The sequence below is a fragment of the Mastigoproctus giganteus genome, chromosome 5 (genome assembly GCF_048544385.1).
Source record: "Mastigoproctus giganteus isolate SK-2022 chromosome 5, ASM4854438v1, whole genome shotgun sequence".
Taxonomy (NCBI): domain Eukaryota; kingdom Metazoa; phylum Arthropoda; class Arachnida; order Uropygi; family Thelyphonidae; genus Mastigoproctus; species Mastigoproctus giganteus.
The window spans coordinates 147,566,311-147,584,500 of NC_143579.1; the positions used below are offsets into that span (position 1 = coordinate 147,566,311).

Here is an 18,190-nt window from a genome sequence, read left to right on the forward strand (position 1 = left end):
TACGCTGTCCTGCTGGAAGAGTCCGTTGCGCTGTGGGTGCACGATGACCATGAAGGGATGCAGATGGTCTGCAAGGATGGACACGTAACCTGGACTGTTGAAGACGGCCCAGACCATTACCGACCGTCACCTGCCTGAACAGTTGATACGACAAGTGCATAGCGTCGTGCGGTTTCCGCCAGATACCCACCTTCCCGTCCGCTCGAAATAACTGGAAACAGGACTCATCGGACCAGGCGACCCGTCTCCAATCATCCAAGGTCCAGTGCCGATGTTCTTTCGCCCAGGTGAGGAATGAAATCCTGTGTTGTGGTGTTAGCAATTGGACTCTGGTGAGTCGGCGGCTCCCATAACTTATTGTGGCTAATGATCGCCTGAAGATCTTGGTGGAGACGTTTCTGTCACCTCTCTCGTTGAAGACGGCGGTGGGTGATTTGTGCCACTGTCGCTCTCCGGTTGGCTGAAACAATGCGAAACAGACGTCAACGACCACGTTCATCCACCACGTTTCTTCCCCAAAGAGCAGTCCACAATGAGATGTTATTCCAGAAATGACGTATTCCCGATACACTCGTGATATTGTCGAACGGGGATAGTGCAATTTCTGTACCATCTCCGCAATAGAATGGCGCAGGCGTCGGGCATCCACTATCATCCCTCTTTCAAAGTCGGTTAACTCACGACGTTTATCCATACTGACATCGAATTACCGTCTACGTGAATGCAGTGAACCAATATATTTGGCAAGCGGTCGCTAGCGAGAGGAACCCAATTAATTCTATCCTTTCAGTGTATATTGTCTGTAAATTCAGTGTGTTCTGCTGGACGAAAAACACGCGTTTCCGGGAAAAAACCCATGCTACCCTCACCCGAGACAGATTAACTCAGCCACCTTGTGAAAAAGACCCATAAAAATTCCTCCCGTCAGCTACGGAATTCGAACTCAGATCTTTTCCGCATGTGTGCAATTTGGTGGAATCGCCGTGGGGAAGACGCCGATTCTACCAACTCTGCTACCCACGAGGCCCTCTTCAATGGAGGCTGTAGTTAGCCGATCTGAGGCGGAGGAAGTTGGTTTCCCTCATGAGCTATATCCGATTTTTCAGCCCATACAACACGTTTAAATTGTCCTGTGAAGACACAATTTTATAGACATAATAAACGGCGGTGCAAGTTGCTGATGAGCCTAAAACCCTTAAACACCAATAACAGCAATCATTACCCGCCTTTCCAACTTTGTATCATGATCAACTTCGATATTAAACTTGATATGCCTTCACCAATATCGTAGGTAATTCCCCTAATTCCAAGGATACTCTCATAATTATGGCTAAAGGTTTTCTTGTCTCTTTTGCTGTTTCTTGAAATATCACTAGATAGATTCTGTCAGGCCTAAGTGCCTTATTTACGTTTAGATTCAACAGCCAGTTTCTTTTCCGTTCCTTCTCAGTAATCACAAAGTCACTTAGCTCCCAGGTAGAATTAAATATAGTTACGTTATCTCCATCTCTATAAACTTCTTCACACATGAATGCATAATGTAGATTCAAAATATTTATTCAGCAATACAGATGGCATAACTATAAGACCGATACGGTTCGTCCCTTTCTTTCTATTGTTAACTAAACAAAGAATTCTTTCCTACCTTTCTTCGCATTCTTAGCCAAAGGCTTCTCGTAATCTTCCTCAGCCTTGTACAAGAACATACAGTACGTGCTACTATTACAAGATGATTAAATAAATCAAGACCAAGCGTTCTTTTAGTATTGCTGTCTTTATTTTCAATCTTTATTTGAAGAGGTCATGGCAAAAGCGATGAAACAAGATGATGGCACAACTGCAAAAGTATATCCATAAAACAGAATGAAATTTTAAATATTAAGATTTGCTGATAGCATCCTTACTCTTTCATGGAACGACACGCATAAGAAGACACGACAATTTTAAATTGGAAAAGGAAACTTTTATTTTTTTATTCTCCTGAAATCAGAAAAAGGCCTTACATAGAAGGAGAATAATACAATAAAAATGATGGTTGCAAGATAGATGTGAGAAAATTTTCTTTCAGCCAGTAATCGATTGTTGAAGTATACGTCTATCTAGTGTTGTGGATGTGGGTAGTTTGAATAAATTTAAGGTTATTATTGTAGGGTTATAGGCATATCAACAACTCAGACCACATTGCACTGCATATTTGTATTACGTTAATGACGTGTGTTCTGTGGTCGATTTTCCTGTTCACTGAATGAAAAATTTGAGATTTGTTTTTATGAAAACAAGAGGTATTAGAACCTATAGTATTTAGTACCGTGCTTGGGTTGGAGGTTGATAAGACGAAAGATGATATTTGTTGACATTGGACTTGAACTTCTGTAGACTGTAATTTTCAGGAAATACGTATGAAGGAAGGTTGTTCCAGAAAACGGCAGTTGAATGAATAAACGAGGAATATGAAAAGTTGGTTCTGTGAGTTTGAAGTTGGACAGTAAATGGATGTTGGCTGGTGGCGGCACGTGTTTGGACTGTTTTGAAAGAGTGAGCGGGAATTATAGAAGCCAATTCAGAAGAACAGTGTCCATGGAAGTATCTGTAGAAGAGGCATGCTGCAGAAACAGTACGTCTATGAGAAAGCGAGTGGAGAGACTGTTAGAGATGAATCATTAATTAACCTAACTGCCCTCTTCTGAATGGAATCAAGAAGCCTGAGAGAGGTTTTGGGGGCACCACCTCAGATGTGGGAACAATATTCCATGGCAGGGCGGATTTGCGATTTATACAGAGTGAGCAGCTGTTTGGAAGAAAAGTAACGCCGACAGCGAAAGAGAAAACCAAGTTTTTTAGATGCAGAGGAAGCAATATTTGTAATCTGCTTGTGCCAAGAGAGATTAGAAGTCAGGGTAATCCCCAAAAGAGATATCATTTTGCCTAGAAATCGGAGTGTCACTAAAGATAAGCACGGGAGCAGAAGAATCCTTTTTGCGAGATATAAGAGAAGACTGAGTTTTAGAAGGATTGAAATCAACTAAGTTGTCTTTGCCCCACTGGAGAATTACCTGGAGATCGGCATTTAAGGAATTGATTGCAGATATTCGAGAAGTTGAAGCTGTTTGAGCATGGCAAGGTTTCTCAAACTGGAAGGTGAATGCTACCATTGCAGGGTGGGAGAAAGAACTGAACCTTCTGGAACACTAGCATTAGTGAAGAAGTTAGAAGACAGAGAGCCATCTACTATCACCGGCAGTGAGCGTTCAGAGAGAAAACTGGATAACCAATTACAAAAAACAGTTGTCTCAGTTTCCATGAGAAATAAACGTTACCATACATGCCGCAAATTTTTTTGTTATTATTTGTTTCATGCCCAAATACTATGAAAGCTACTGCAAATATTACAACATGGCGTATGATTCTTTGTTGAATTAAGGCGGATGAATTAACGATCCCCTAAACTAGAAGCATCTTATAACAGATATCCATACAAATGAACAAAACAGAGCATCGTTATTTTTGGAATTCGACCAATAATCTAAATAAATGATAATAAAAATTGTAAAATAAATTAATGCATCTATTTATTTACTTACGTTAATCAACCATAGATCTATATAGATGTTGTCTTATCATGTATGTTGTACTTATATTTATAAGGAGGAAAACAGTAAAACATCAAACACTGATATGTTCTCTTTGCATTATCCAAGGAACTAGTAACAAGCAGCGAAGAGAATAAAATAGATTCTCTCTTTATTCTGTATGTAATTTTTAAAGTGCAGATCCACGAATTTTACATCATTATCATGAGCACACCATGTCTATAATCATAGGATAACTTATCCTCATCTCTCACGTAGAGCTTTACAATAATTAGTACTAGCCATGTGGTGCAAGGAAGGACGAGGTTTTTGCAGCACCAGCCAAAATATAATAAAATAATGACAAAGAAAGAAATATTATAAAATAAATGAATAAACTACCTATTTGATTCCCTCCTTAAGTTGATATCTATCCAGCTGAGCTTTGAATTTCCTCAAGCTGTCAGTCTTAACCACCTATGGAGGCAACTTGTTTCAATAATTAGCAACTCGCTGGCTAAAAGAAAACTGCTCGCAATCTAGTTTAAACCTCTTCACCTGTAATTTGAATTTAATACCCTCAGATCTGGAATCGTTTATAATAGTGAAGATTTCATCCTCATCCATTTTACTGTCTCCTCCCAGAGCCCAATACAGCTCAATCAAGTCTCCACTAAGGTTTCTAGTTTCAAAGCTCTGTAGCCCACGTTTTCGATTTTTCTTTCCTTATGTTTGCCAATCTCACCAGACGCGTTTCTCGTCTTTGGATCCTTTCAAGAAGATTGATGTTTTTTTTTTTTTCTTGCTGCGGTCTCCGTACTTGAGCACAGTGTTCCAAGTGCAATCTTTTATGACCTTTCTCTACAAGCAAATGTCCTACGTATCTCTACAAGCAATTGTCGATAAATAATCGATAGGGCACTATGGGCTTCCTTGCATTTCCTTGTGTCCATATCATTTAAGAAAATGAAAAGCAACAGAAGTAGATTAGAGGATATCAGTCTTTTAGGAAACAGTCACAATGTTGAGGAATGCTTTTGAATATTGCAACGTCTGTAGAAAAATGGACCAAGGAATTATTAGGAGATTTAAATAATCCTAAACATAATTGTTGTCCTCCCAATCCTCCAAAATGCCCAGATTAGAATCCTGCCAGTGGTATCGTCACCATCCTCCCCACACCGGGTGGAAAAGGCCCCTGTTCGAATCCTGTCGATGACGCGAGGAATTTTAATGGCTTTTTTCCACTGCGTGGCTGATTTAGTCGGTCTCAGGTAGACAGCAAGGTTTTTCCCCTAGAAATTGAGGTTTTTCGTCCAGGAAAAGCAGGCAAACCGACCAGAGAACACACGCAATTTACAGGCATAATGCATATATGAGAATATGTAAGAAATTACCGGGTGACCCTAATATAATAGTTTAGTTTTTTAGTGGCGCGAAGAATTTTTATTGGTTTTTTTTATTAACATGGTTTAAATCAAATCGACTATATGTAATTCATAATACCATATTCTGACGCTTCATCGTTGCTTTTGACGCTTAACACACACACACACACACACACACACACACACACACACACACACACACACACACACACACACACACACACACACACACTATTTTCTGTAGTATTGAATAATTGTGTTGCGGTACTAGAACTGCGAGATGAACTGAAAATGAATGTCATAATTAAAGAAATAAATTAAAGAAATAAATTTCAATATTGATGGGAAACGCCTTACTGCCTCTGCCGTCTCCTTTACCAGCTTATCTGCTATTCTGTTTTCCACCCGATTCTGCACCTCGGATCTGCTTCCACTTACTAAAAGAGAGAAAAATATTCCTAATCAGTATCAGCAGTGGAGTGGAGTCTTTTGAATTTAACCAATTATTATTGAAATCCGAAAAATAAATTAAATAGATCGATAAAACTTAAATAGTGGATCTTCTACAATTATTACTGGACTTCTCGCATAGTACTAAGTTCAATTTTAATAAATAATAGATTCAACTTCAGCTCCGATGACAACTGCAATCTTGCATGAAATTGATTTTACTGCACCTGCAGAGGTATCCCAATTGATATCATTCCACTCTTATTCTAGACATTGTTATCTCTTTCTTCTCCTTATGGTTTTTTTTTTCATCTCGGAAAAGGTAGTGGTGCGTGGGATGATTGGTTGTGTTCGGTTACTATTATAGCATTCTGGAGTTCCATGTAAGTGTTCTCTGGGAGGCCAATTGTTGGTAGGTTCTTATGGAGGCTCTTTGGCACGTTGCCGGTGGTTGATACGGTGATCGTGGTGGTCATTAATTGTTCCATATGCCACATTTCTTTGACTTCCTGTCTTAGGTCTCAGTACTTCCTGATCTTTTCGGGAGGCTGCCAGTGTTGGGCACTGCTGTCGATCATTTTGTTCATTTCACCAGTCTGGTTGCCATTTCCTTCTTCTTAATGAGGGTTATATCTGGTCTGTTGTGCGGAATTGCCTTGTCCGTTATGCATGGTCCCAGTATAGTCTGTGAGTAGAGGTCTCTAGGACGGCTCGTGACTCGTACTTGAAATACGGTAAACTTTGTTTGATCAGTTGGTATTTTTGCGCTAGCTTCTCACGCATTATTCTGGCCACCTGGTCGTGTCTGCGAGTGTACTCTGTCTGGATGGTCACATTGCATCCTGCGGTGATGCTAGATGTTTGTTTTGTTTCTGAGGCTAAGTGGCATCGTCGACATGTGTCACCTATATTTCGCATTCCACTTCAAAAAAAAAAAAACAAAACCGAGCGTACCACAGTTTGGGAACTGCTGTTCTAAAGGGCTTTCAAGACGCAGAAAACATAGCATACACTTAAATGATAGACTGGCATGCTGTAGCTCAGCTGCTACTTATCAAAAACATAATCCAATTCATATTAATGCTAAAGGAAGTATTTTTGACTACACAGAGTACTTTTACAAAAATATTCAATTTATGGTTTCTTTAAATCCTTGGAATATTATTAACTAGTTGTTTATATAGAGTAAACAAAAAATTCACTAGGACTGTTATTTCACTGGCAAAACTAAGTCATGTTAATTGTAATGAGATATAAAGATGGAAAAATCTAATGCAAACAAGAATCCACACACGTTCACTGTAAGAAATAACGAGGAATATTTCTTTCAAATACTGTAATGACTTTCCATTTCCACACTGTCAAACATAATAAAAGACAATTGCATCGCTGTACGTAGATGGACAACGAAAACGCGTGTAATATTAATCAAAAGAGAGCATCAATTCTGTTCTTACACACGTTATCTTCCAGGCATCCTTTGTGACAGTACCGCAGTTTCGAATCCAATCGAAGAATGCAGGTATTTTTAATGACCTCTTCAACTAGGGCCTTAGCGAGCTGATCTCAGACAGAGAAAGTGGTTTTTCAGCTCGCATAACATGCAGTTTGGCCTGAGCGTAACTCGTGCAGACATAATACATACAGCGGAATTTGGCCTAAGATTCTGAAGTTTCATAAAAAAAAACTCAAGCAACTCTTCCAATCAACTCATAAGAAGAACTGTATAGGAGACTTTGTCTGTAAGAAGGACAGAAGTTCTAGTCGTAGCACTTTATCCAATGAACAGTTGTTAAATTTAATTGTATATATTATCATTAAAAAGATGGGAAGTAGGATATGAGAGGAAGATTCATTTTATTATCCTTGTTCATGGCTTTATTTCCAGCAGATAGGTGCATTGTTGAAATGTCATGTTTCAGATAGGTTTTTATTACTGCGGTCCCATGATCATTTTGATCCATATTGACTTATTCGAATTCTGCTACTTCTCTTTCAACTCGCCCGCAAGCACAACGACTAATGAAAAGTTTTAGAAACTTCGATCGAAATACATCCAAAGCGAAACTAGGCAAAGTCGTAAAAGATTTCGTAAAATGTTTTACAACTTTTCCGAAGGATTGTAACAAGCAGAAGTATTGGGTGAATATTTAGAGTGAATTAAATACTTGCCATCTAGTTTCAGTGAATCATTTGAGAAATTCCACCCGTTCCTTTCTTTTCACATAATCTGGACGAAAAATATTCGGAGAGTGTTTCCACATTTTTCTAAAGTTTTGTCGTTCAGGAACCAGAAATCCTTTGGAAATGACCCCGACTAACGCAAAAATTCACCCGTTTATTTTTCAAGAGCAGGTCTAAACACACTTCCCTCGAACGGGGGCCCACCATGCGCTTCCTTCCAACACCTTGTGGAAGCTAATTTCTATGCGAAACACGTCGAATTCTTTTTTTTTTTTTGACTGTGCAACCCGCTCAACATCATTCGGTATTCGAATGAAACTCAAATTCTGATTATTCACGAGAGGCAGATTAATTGCATGATCCAGTTTACGGCTGGTCGCTTTATTTCTTTTAAAAGACGACCAACTATTTGTTTCAGCTGGGAATCGCGTTCAGCGGACCTGTAGTGTTGAAAATTGAGAATTTACAAATAACTGGAAAAACTACCGTATATTTTCGGGAAAACTTCATTCGCGATGCAGTCGTGTATAAATCCGAAACAGAACGAGAATCATTTTCCTGCATTTTTTTTCACTGGTGTGAGAAACAGTCGTGTTTGTGAGTTTCACTCTGTCAAGTGAATTAAACCGAACTGGAATTAAATGTCCGTTTAATTCCTCGTCCCAAAAATTCCTTTGGGTAGATATGGAACAGCAAACGATGCGCATAACCATTCTTCGATAAAAATTGTGACAGAACTATTCAAAGCTTATTCAAGTTTAATAAATGACGTTTCAGCGCTGTTCTCGTTTCAATCTGCATCACAATGATAAGGATGCATTGCGCCATTGTGTCGAAGAGAAGAGTGTATAACACCTTTTCTCTATTAATTTTATCAAGGTGAAAATATTTTTCTTTTGCGGCGTGCAATACTTACTGTAAAGGAGCATGGGATTTGGTACATTGGGATCGTAATCTAACTCCTCTTCCACTTCACGCATATCCGAATTTGTAGATTGTCCTTCCATGCACACAGCAGCAGTTATCTATTAAAAAAAAGCCCTTATTTTCTTACAATCATAACGGTTTAAAAAATGCAATATTGTACTAATCTAATTCACTGCACATTAATGGTGAAGGGAAAAACAGAGCGATGATCAACTAAGTATAAATATTATTATTATTAGCCATATGGTACAAGGAAGCCTGAGGCTTATGCTGCACCAGCCAAAAATAATTCCCCAGTTACCCTAAGAGAGAGAGAGAGGGGGGATAAAAGGGAATCACCAAGAAAGATGATGTCCAGCTCAGGACCTTGGGTGTGCCAAGCCCATACTCACCAGATGGGAGCCCCTAGGGCAAGGTCTTATGGAAAAAGAATATCAGAAGGACCTTAGTAATTATTCCACGTAAGGTCCTTCACAAGTTTAATCAAAAACGTATAAGTTTATTATGCCAGTTCTTCCACAAAATGCATATATTCATTAAATTAGCTCTTGTATGTTAGGATATTAGGTAAAACAGAGAGGTGGCAACTGAAGTTTAACATTGACAAACGCAAAGTACTGCATTTGGATAGCAGTAATCCCATCCCAGATTAACTTACTAACTTGAGGTACTAGACTCACGACAATGGAAAATGAAAAAAAAATTGATCTTCATATCTGACTGCACAATTATCCTGGGGATAACTGTGCAGTCAGATATGCAGTTCTCTGAGCAGCTAAAAAGGATTGCCAGGACAGAGGTTTTGTCAACAATATATAGGAATTTTGCCAGCAGGGATAAGACGCTGATTATCTCGTTAGCCTAATGATGAAGTCTAACCACTTCCTGGTGGCTAATGCTTAAAAGTCATCATTTTTTCATAATTTCCATAACTGTATGTAGTGTGTAACCTAAGCATTGCCCATAAGACAATGCTTAAGCTAGATTCGTACAGTTTTGGAAGTCTCATTTTAGGAAAGATATGCATCTTCTAGAACGGGCACAGAGAATAGCAATGAGATTAGTGAACGAGATCAGAAGTGTGTGTCTAGCAAGAAAGCTTCAGTGGTGCAAATTACAGTGCCTGGAGACGTGGCACTGCGAGGAAATCTGATTGAGATGGTAGTAGCAGTAGTAGGGCAAATGATGCAAGAAATCAAGCTTATATAGCATCAGCAATATGACTTCTAAGGCTGAAGGCAAACTTCGGCAAATCTATCCTACACCATCCTTCCTCAACTTGAATTTACCACCCCTAATGTGTGTAGTCTCAGCAAGTGGAAGAATATTATTAACATTCAGTTTACTCAATTCATTCAAGGCTTTAAACACCTCAATACGATCTCCCTGCAGGTGCCTAGTCACGAGACGCTGCAATTTGCAGAACTGAAGCCTTTATAGGTATGAGCACCGTTTTGTTCAGCAGATCTACATCCTTCCTAAAGTGAGGCCTCCAGACCAGTATACAATACTCAAGATGCAATCTAACCATAGCCTTATACAAAGGAATAATCATCTTATCCCTGCTAGCAAAGTTTCTGTATATCATTGATAAAACCTCATGAGCTCTTTTGACTCGTCTGCACTGCTCAGCGAATTTCATATCTGACTGCACAATTACCCCCAGGTCTTTTTCATACTCCACTACCCTGAGTGTAGTACCACATAGTTGAGTTATTGCTGCCCATATGCTGTACTTTGCATTTGTTAATGCTAAGCTAAACTTCAACTGCCATTTCTCAGCCCATCGATCCAATTTTCCTAGATCTTGTTGCAGTAGTTCACCCTAATGACTGTCGTTAGCCACCCTGGAAAAGAGCAGTGCTATTGATAATCACTCTGTGCTCTTCCCATTAACCATCGCTTTATCCATTACAGTAATCTACTGTTAATGTTACATTACTCCAGTTGGTACAGCAGTCTTTTATGTGCAATGGTATCAAAAGCCTTCATCAAATCCAAGTATATGATGTCAAAATGATTTTTTTGCATCTAGATCATTGTTCATTGCATCATAGTAACCTTTCAGGTTGGTTAGGCAGGACTCCCCCTTAACAAATCCATGCTGTGATTGCAGATAGACCTGCATTACTTCTTTAACCAGTGATTCCATTATTTTCCTTGAAACAGACGTTAAGCTAACAGGTCTGTAATTACTCATCTCGCCTCTGATATCCCTCTTTATGAATTGGGGATACGTTCGCACATCCCCAGTCCATAAGAACTTCCCTTGAATACAAAGTTGCTCTCATAATGATGGATTAGTGTTTGTTTATCTCCTTTACTACCTCACTTAATATAATTAGATAGATTCCATCCCCCCGAGGTGCCTTTTTTTATGTCCATCTTCAAAAATTTCTCCTCCACTTTCCTTTCAGTTATCACAAAGTCATTTAGCTCCTCGTTAAAATAGCATCCCCTTCTCTAAAGAATTCCTCATGTGTGAATACAGATGCAAAATACCGATTGAATTTGTTCACAACCTGCTCAGGTTGTGAACAAATTCAATAGGTATTTTGCATCTTATATTATACAGTATATTATTTGATGATGTATTATATCATCAACAGTTAACACATTGATATCAAGTGGCCCAATGGGATTCAACTCCTTCCTTCCTTCTACTGTTAATATAAACACAGAAGACTTTGTTGTTTTTCTTTGCATTCTTTGGCAGATACTTCTCATAACCTGCCTTAGCTTGCCTAACCTCCTTTGTGACTCGATTACAGACTAATTTATATCTATTATAGGCTTCTGCCATGTGTCTCAATAGTTGATCTGACATCCATTTATTTCTAGGTCTTCAACGGCATTTCTTTGTTGGTATGAAAAGCCTAGTAGCTTGTAAGATTACTTCTCATTTAGAATTTGCTGTTGGTAACGTAATTATTCGGGCCCACTGCACAGTATTTAAAAACTATCTGAGCCCTCTGTAGTCAAATTTACGAAAGCCAAAGCCTTTTCTTTACCATTGAAAGTAGTTAGGTCTTTAATTTAATTCCATGTTAGTGCACTGTGATCGCTGCCACCACTCAATGGGTCTTTTACCTGCAGATTCTTAATGCATGAAAAATCCCTGCTGAGGAACAGATCAAGAGTGTTGCTGCCTCATGTTTCCTCTCTAAAATTCTGCTGTAGAAAACAGTTATCCAACAAATCTTGCTATTCTGTGAGTGATCATCCTACAAATTCCACTCAACATCTGGAAAGTAAAAATCACCCATTATGAGACATTCTGCTTTGATGGCCATTAGCGTACATAAAAGTATACATGCACATGTTCTTACTCTTAGTTACGCTAACACAGCCCATATATTCACTCATTACCCACAGCAGGGACTCAAGTTTCAGACCCTTTGCCTTCCAGGCCGCTGCATGTATCAGTAGTAGCAGTGCAAGAATCACTTTCAACGCGGCTCTAGTTAAGCTATTAGTCTGTGTCCGATCTGTAGCCAACGCCTTTTAGGATATGACGTATTAAAAATATAATAGCATAACGAATCTTATCTGAGAGAAATGGGCCTATATTTACTCTTTCATGGTATTTATGCGATTTATTCCGTTATAAGTGATTTTATAGGAAAGTCCATGATTAGTTTTCATTGATATTTATTACAGTCTAGCAATGATTGACTGGCTGAGGACATATTGGAATGCAGGTCATCGACAAGTATTCAGTTGTTTCTGCTAGGATTTCGCCATTTGTAATTCGCTACTCTGAAAATTGAAGCGGTAGAAAGGCTAATGATAACTATATAAATATATATATATATATATATATATATATATATATATAATTATGAATAAAAATTAAAATTAAGTAAAGAATGAAAATGGATTTGAATTTGAATAGAGATAAAATGAAATATCAATAATATGAATTATGGATCAGGGACACTGCAAGAGCAAAGGTACCCTACAACCATAATGTATATATAGAAAATTATTTTAATGTTATGTGCAAATCTTTAATTTAACTTATGCTAATAATGAAAATACCGTGTACCCTGGGAGCGATGTATGTTGAATAAAGGGGGGGAAGAAAGGAAAAGAGTAACGTTATAAACAAAGTGCGAATTTTGAAAAATGCAAAATTTGAAAAGAACGACCAAGGTAGAAATAGCAGATTTTTGAAAAGAACGACCAAAGTAGAAATAGCATTGCAGTATCTTTCATAATTTCTGTGTCTTCTTCAGAGGTCATCCACCTAAATTATGAAAAAGAACAGCAATACTCTTACTTCTGTTTCTGACATGTTCTGTATGTCAAAAAACACGTGTACGCGGACAAGTTGTAAAAAATAATTTAGAATATAAATTTTGAATAAATAAAATACAAGTTAAGCAAAAATATTATGCCAAAGTATTACGTCATCCATGTTCTGTATGTTATACTTTGGCATAATATTTTTGCTTAACTTGTATTTTATTTATTCAAAATTTATATTCTAAATTATTTTTTACAACGTGTCCGCGTACACGTGTTTTTTGACATACAGAACATGTCAGAAACAGAAGTAAGAGTATTGCTGTTCTTTTTCATAATTTAGGTGGATGACCTCTGAAGAAGACACAGAAATTATGAAAGATACTGCAATGCTATTTCTACTTTGGTCGTTCTTTTCAAAAATCTGCTATTTCTACCTTGGTCGTTCTTTTCAAATTTTGCATTTTTCAAAATTCGCACTTTGTTTATAACGTTACTCTTTTCCGTTCTTCCCCTCTTTATTCAACATACATCGCTCCCAGGGTACACGGTATTTTCATTATTAGCATAAGTTAAATTAAAGATTTGCACATAACATTAAAATAATTTTCTATATATATATATATATATATATATATATATAAACGGATAATATAACTTATGATATATAAGTTATATATACAGCTAATATAACTATATTATATAATATATTTTCTGTTCATACGTAAGTGGTTAGTCTCAAATTAAATGGTGAGTATGACATTCCATTCTTCTAACGGCCCGAAAATTAATAATCATAATAAACAATATTTTTATAGAAAATAGGAACGTGTAAAATCCAAAGCATAGCTTTATACATAAGGCAAACGAAACTTACATCAGCGACAGAATTAAAGGTAGAGCCAAACTGAGTAATGACAACCAAATCCTCTGAAGGGTGCGAACATTCATCCGCTTGCATCACATCATACATCCGTTCCATTCCATTTATTGCCATTTCCTGAAAAGAACACAGTATATGAACCAGCTCGCTAAAGACGAAACATTAACTGCTTCTGAAATAATCTGCATAAACTGCTTACAGATTAGCGGAAAAATAACAAAAAATCGATTTTATTTCTCTCTCGACTTATGTAAATAATCATTTTTTTTTCATTTCTTTCAATTACCCAATATAGGTGTGGTTCTGGTATACATCACAGGAATGATTAAGTCAGTTAAAATTGACTTCAAAATTAATTGCATTTGTTCCATTCAAAAGTAGGTTTTAGTTCCCTCGATGTATACTGCTGCTCGCAGACTTTCTCTAAAGATCACAAATGCGTCCTTTTCAGCGATGCTTGAAAAGTTGGGAATAGAGAGGAGTCAGGCGGATCAAAATCGAGAGGATGTTGCATACCTCTGAAGAATATTTTTTAGAAATTCCTCACTAATATTGCGCAGTCTCATGTTGCCTTATCGACAAGGAAATTTCCCACAGAAAAAAAAGGGATTCTCCAGACTGACATCCTTTCGACTCTCTCAAATTAATTTTGTCTTATTTCTATTCCCAATTGGTTTTTGGAAGAAATTCGGTACTAAAATATCAATATCAGCAGACGAGTTCCAGAAAGCTTCCAATCGTTGCGAAGGAGAGTGGCTAATTGTTGAGTTCCCTTGGGGAACTCAACATTGAACATGCTTTGAAGGGATAGAAGCAAATAATTTTGAAGTTCAATTTTAACTTACTTAGCCAATCCTGCAACTTTCCTGCCAACCGCTTTCGTATGTGCTAAAGATCGATTTGCACATACTACAAACCGTAAATGAAGTGGTTTTATTTTCACATTTGTGTCGTAGTGTGAAAATATATTACGGACTATTTTAAATTAGCTAATGCGATTTTTATCTTTTGAACACCCTCCACCGTCCCTCATAACTGCAGCTTTGGTGCCCGTTATGATTAAGTAACAAAGTTAACAGAGGGCGTCCAATGTTTTTTGGCTAGGGGCCAAAAAATCGAAAATTATTGCACGCCACTAATGGCATTGTTATATTATATGATTATAGTTAATACTGTTATAACCATATATAATATTTAACATCATAAGAAGGAAATACAAAAATCGGTATTACTGAAAACAGTTTCAAATGTCAACGTGAAGCTATAATCTGTAACGTGCTAACTTTAAACACAGGAGGCGTAAAGAACTTAAGCTGCCTACATGGCTGTGGGCCGCACAACGTCAAGGAATAGGCCGCTCGCAGGCAGCGAGGGGTCTACCTTCACACACCTTACCTTTCCTCCGTTATTCAACGTTCCATTACTAGTGATTGCTGTAAGAGTTCCTCCAAATATCTCCGCATCAGCTTTAGAAACTCTTGGAAATTTCTTAATGTGTAATACGGATATAATAGTAATCGGCAATACTAGATTTGAGCAGTCTATGGCCATTGCGCACATATTTTTGGAAATCCTAAAAATAAAGCCACGATAATCATAGCGGAACAACAACGCGTTGGTTCGGGGTGAAGTTCTCCACTACGCACTCTGAAAAATCCGGAAAAAAAAGATGAGAGTGCGGAACTCTGTGAAGAATAATCATATTATTTAAACGGTCGAAATGACGAGTAAATGGAGTCCGTGTAAGAGAGGACCCAAAAAAGATGCAGAAACATTATATCTAGTGTGTTTCCATTAGAGTCGAGTATGTTTTGCTTGATTCGGTTCAAGATTCCTTCATTCTTTCCATGGCAGGCCAGAAACTTTTTCCAGTATTAAATAAGCAAGAATATACAAGTAATTTTGTAAATCACTTTAATTTTGATAATACCAAGTTTCCCTTGTCATATAATCCAATTATTTTCGAATTAAAGAAACGCTATATGTAGTAAACTAATCTGGTTTACGGATTATCTTCACAACTCAGTACTCTGAATTTCTAAACTTTTACCTGCTAAGTTTCAGTTCCATTATGAGAATCAATCCTCCACATAAAGATGTTTGGGTTTAAGTACAGTTTGGAATAAAATAACAGCATTAAACTATAACATAATATTGGATTTAATTGTTAAAAGGTGTTCAAGAAAATTCAATTTATATACGTCTTTAAATTATTATAAAAATGTAAGATTAATGTAATGTTAAAATTAATTCTTATGAAGTTGAGAACCGACTCCTTAGGCCCACCTGAAAATATTGAAACGGTAATCAATACTGCTCAGCAAACGAACCATTACGTATACATACACGCACTCAATAAATGAAAACTGATTTATGGCGAACGGGTTGCGTGCATAAAAATCATTTTTGTATAGCATTTTAATTTTCAGAGTGAGATTAAGGTCATTATTAGTACACGATAAGACCTATACCTACCTTTCCTCTGTTGTTCAACATTCCATTTCTAGTGATTGCTGTAAGAGTTCCTCCAAATATTTCTGCATCAGCTTTAGAAACTATTGGAAATTTTGAAATCTTTTTCATGAATATTTCATTGGCCTGAAAGAGAAAGATACAAAAAAGCCCATGTACAAATCGTAGTCAAAAGATATGAGAAAAAAATATATATTTTTTGTTTATACTCCGGGGTGACCAGTAGGTCAAATGAGCTTACAGTTAATTACTTTGACAATGAATGCAATCGTTATCCATATTTATCAGTCACAAGCAATTTAACTACGGTTCTCTCTACTGCTACGAGTTAGACTACTCGGCTACGTATATAAACAACAAATACAGAGAGTGACTCAAAAGTAGTGACGTCCTCAGAAACAGCTGGATTACTTGTGAATCACAATAGGTGCATTTGCGAATTATTTCGCAGACCTGAACTCTCACATTTTCCACAAAATTTTAAGTGAAAACCACTTTCCGAAGATATGGAATACATATTTCTTTAAACCTGTTCCCAAAAATAACAACCCTAAATCCGCCAAAGACTACAGGCCTATTGCAATTGGATGTTCGTTCCAAAAAATATTTGAGAAATCCATTTTAAATACCATCAACCATCATTGCTTCGGGCATAGACCGGAGCACCTCCATTCGGTGATCCCACAAAGATCTACTACCACGAATCTCATGGAGACTATTTCGAATCCAACACGCCCTTAACTTCACACAGCAATTAGATATTGTCTTCTTAGACGTTGCATCCGCTTTCGACAGTATATCCATCTCGGCTATTACTATCATCTTGGAGGAATATTTCCATATAACTGGGCACGTATTAGCTATAATAACGAGTTCTTTGAGGAAGAGACACATCACTGCCATAAATGGAATTTCCAAAGAGACCTTCCAAATCAACAGGGGAGTCCCACAAGGTGGTGTCCTCTCTGCTACACTCTTTGCAACAGTACTGCATCCCTTCCTGACCCAAAATCAAAAACAATGTCGTATATGCAGACGACTTGAAATTTTTCATCAGCTCGAATGACCAAAACACATCCTTACAACGCAACAACGAAGCAAATTCCAAAATCGCCGCCTTGCAAGAATATCTTAATTGCATGGGGCTCCGACTAAATTAACACAACACAGCACAAATGGCTTTCACCAACAAGGTAATAAAGAACCACATATTAATACGCATAAATGGCAGAGTGGTCAAAAAAGTCAAGACATATTGATCTTGGTCTGAAATGGGACGAAAACCTAAACTTCACACCTCATTTCGGATATGTAAAGAAGAAAACTTACGCAGCGTTATGGACCTCCAGACAAGAACTGGTAGGTATCAGTAACCCTGACCTTGTTAAACAATATATTTTAAGATGCGTCATTCCCATCCCTCTCTACGCATCTCAGATTTGGTCTTCTGCCCCAGATGCTACCATCAAGGCTTTTCTGGGTTTAGAGTACTGGATGCTGAAATGGTTAAACAGGATTACTATGCAGCCATTTACAATCTCAAGAGCCATTTTATATGCCAACTTGGACGCCACGCCTTGGTCTCACATAATTGCCCCCAAGAACATTCTCACGCTTGCAAAACTGCTGACCGGGAGACTCGACTCGCCGAAAACTGACTACCTGCTGACTCGGCCCCGCATGACGCAAAGGTGGGCGAATAGGACACCATCCCCTCCAATCAGTAGCGCGCTCACGCAGCTGGAAAGCCTTCGGCGATTTTTTCCTTCTAACACCATTAAAATCTACAACGACCTTCAAGCAGACCCAGAAAAGCATTGCATAGAGAAGAGGACTGAAATATTTCAGAGTGCATTACTCCGCCTATAAATGTTGAGTGAAGCCCACAGATGAAAACAAAAGAGAATGCAGGAAATGAAAAATGAACTGGTCGAGACTGTTTTTGCTCCGCACTGGTGCTCCTGTTATGTTTATATTGGACGTCTTGTCTTTCTGTGAACTCGCTGTAAATAGTGCTGTAGATGTGAACATTCTCTAATTCCTTGTAAAATTGAAAATTATGCTTGTGC

The 18,190-nt window shown here is 37.8% G+C and overlaps 1 protein-coding gene across 1 annotated transcript in view; it reads right to left on the bottom strand.

Moving 5' to 3' along the window:
* Window positions 1-18,190, bottom strand: part of LOC150085757 (uncharacterized) — a 97,475-nt gene that overhangs the window by 30,678 nt on the left and 48,607 nt on the right. Inside the window, exons 12-15 of the mRNA XM_090374682.1 lie at window positions 16,125-16,247; window positions 13,644-13,766; window positions 8,508-8,616; window positions 5,315-5,394 (exon numbers count right to left, since the gene is read on the bottom strand). Of these exons, the coding sequence (XP_090230808.1) occupies window positions 5,315-5,394; window positions 8,508-8,616; window positions 13,644-13,766; window positions 16,125-16,247 (435 nt within the window). The remainder of the gene's footprint in view (window positions 1-5,314; window positions 5,395-8,507; window positions 8,617-13,643; window positions 13,767-16,124; window positions 16,248-18,190) is intronic.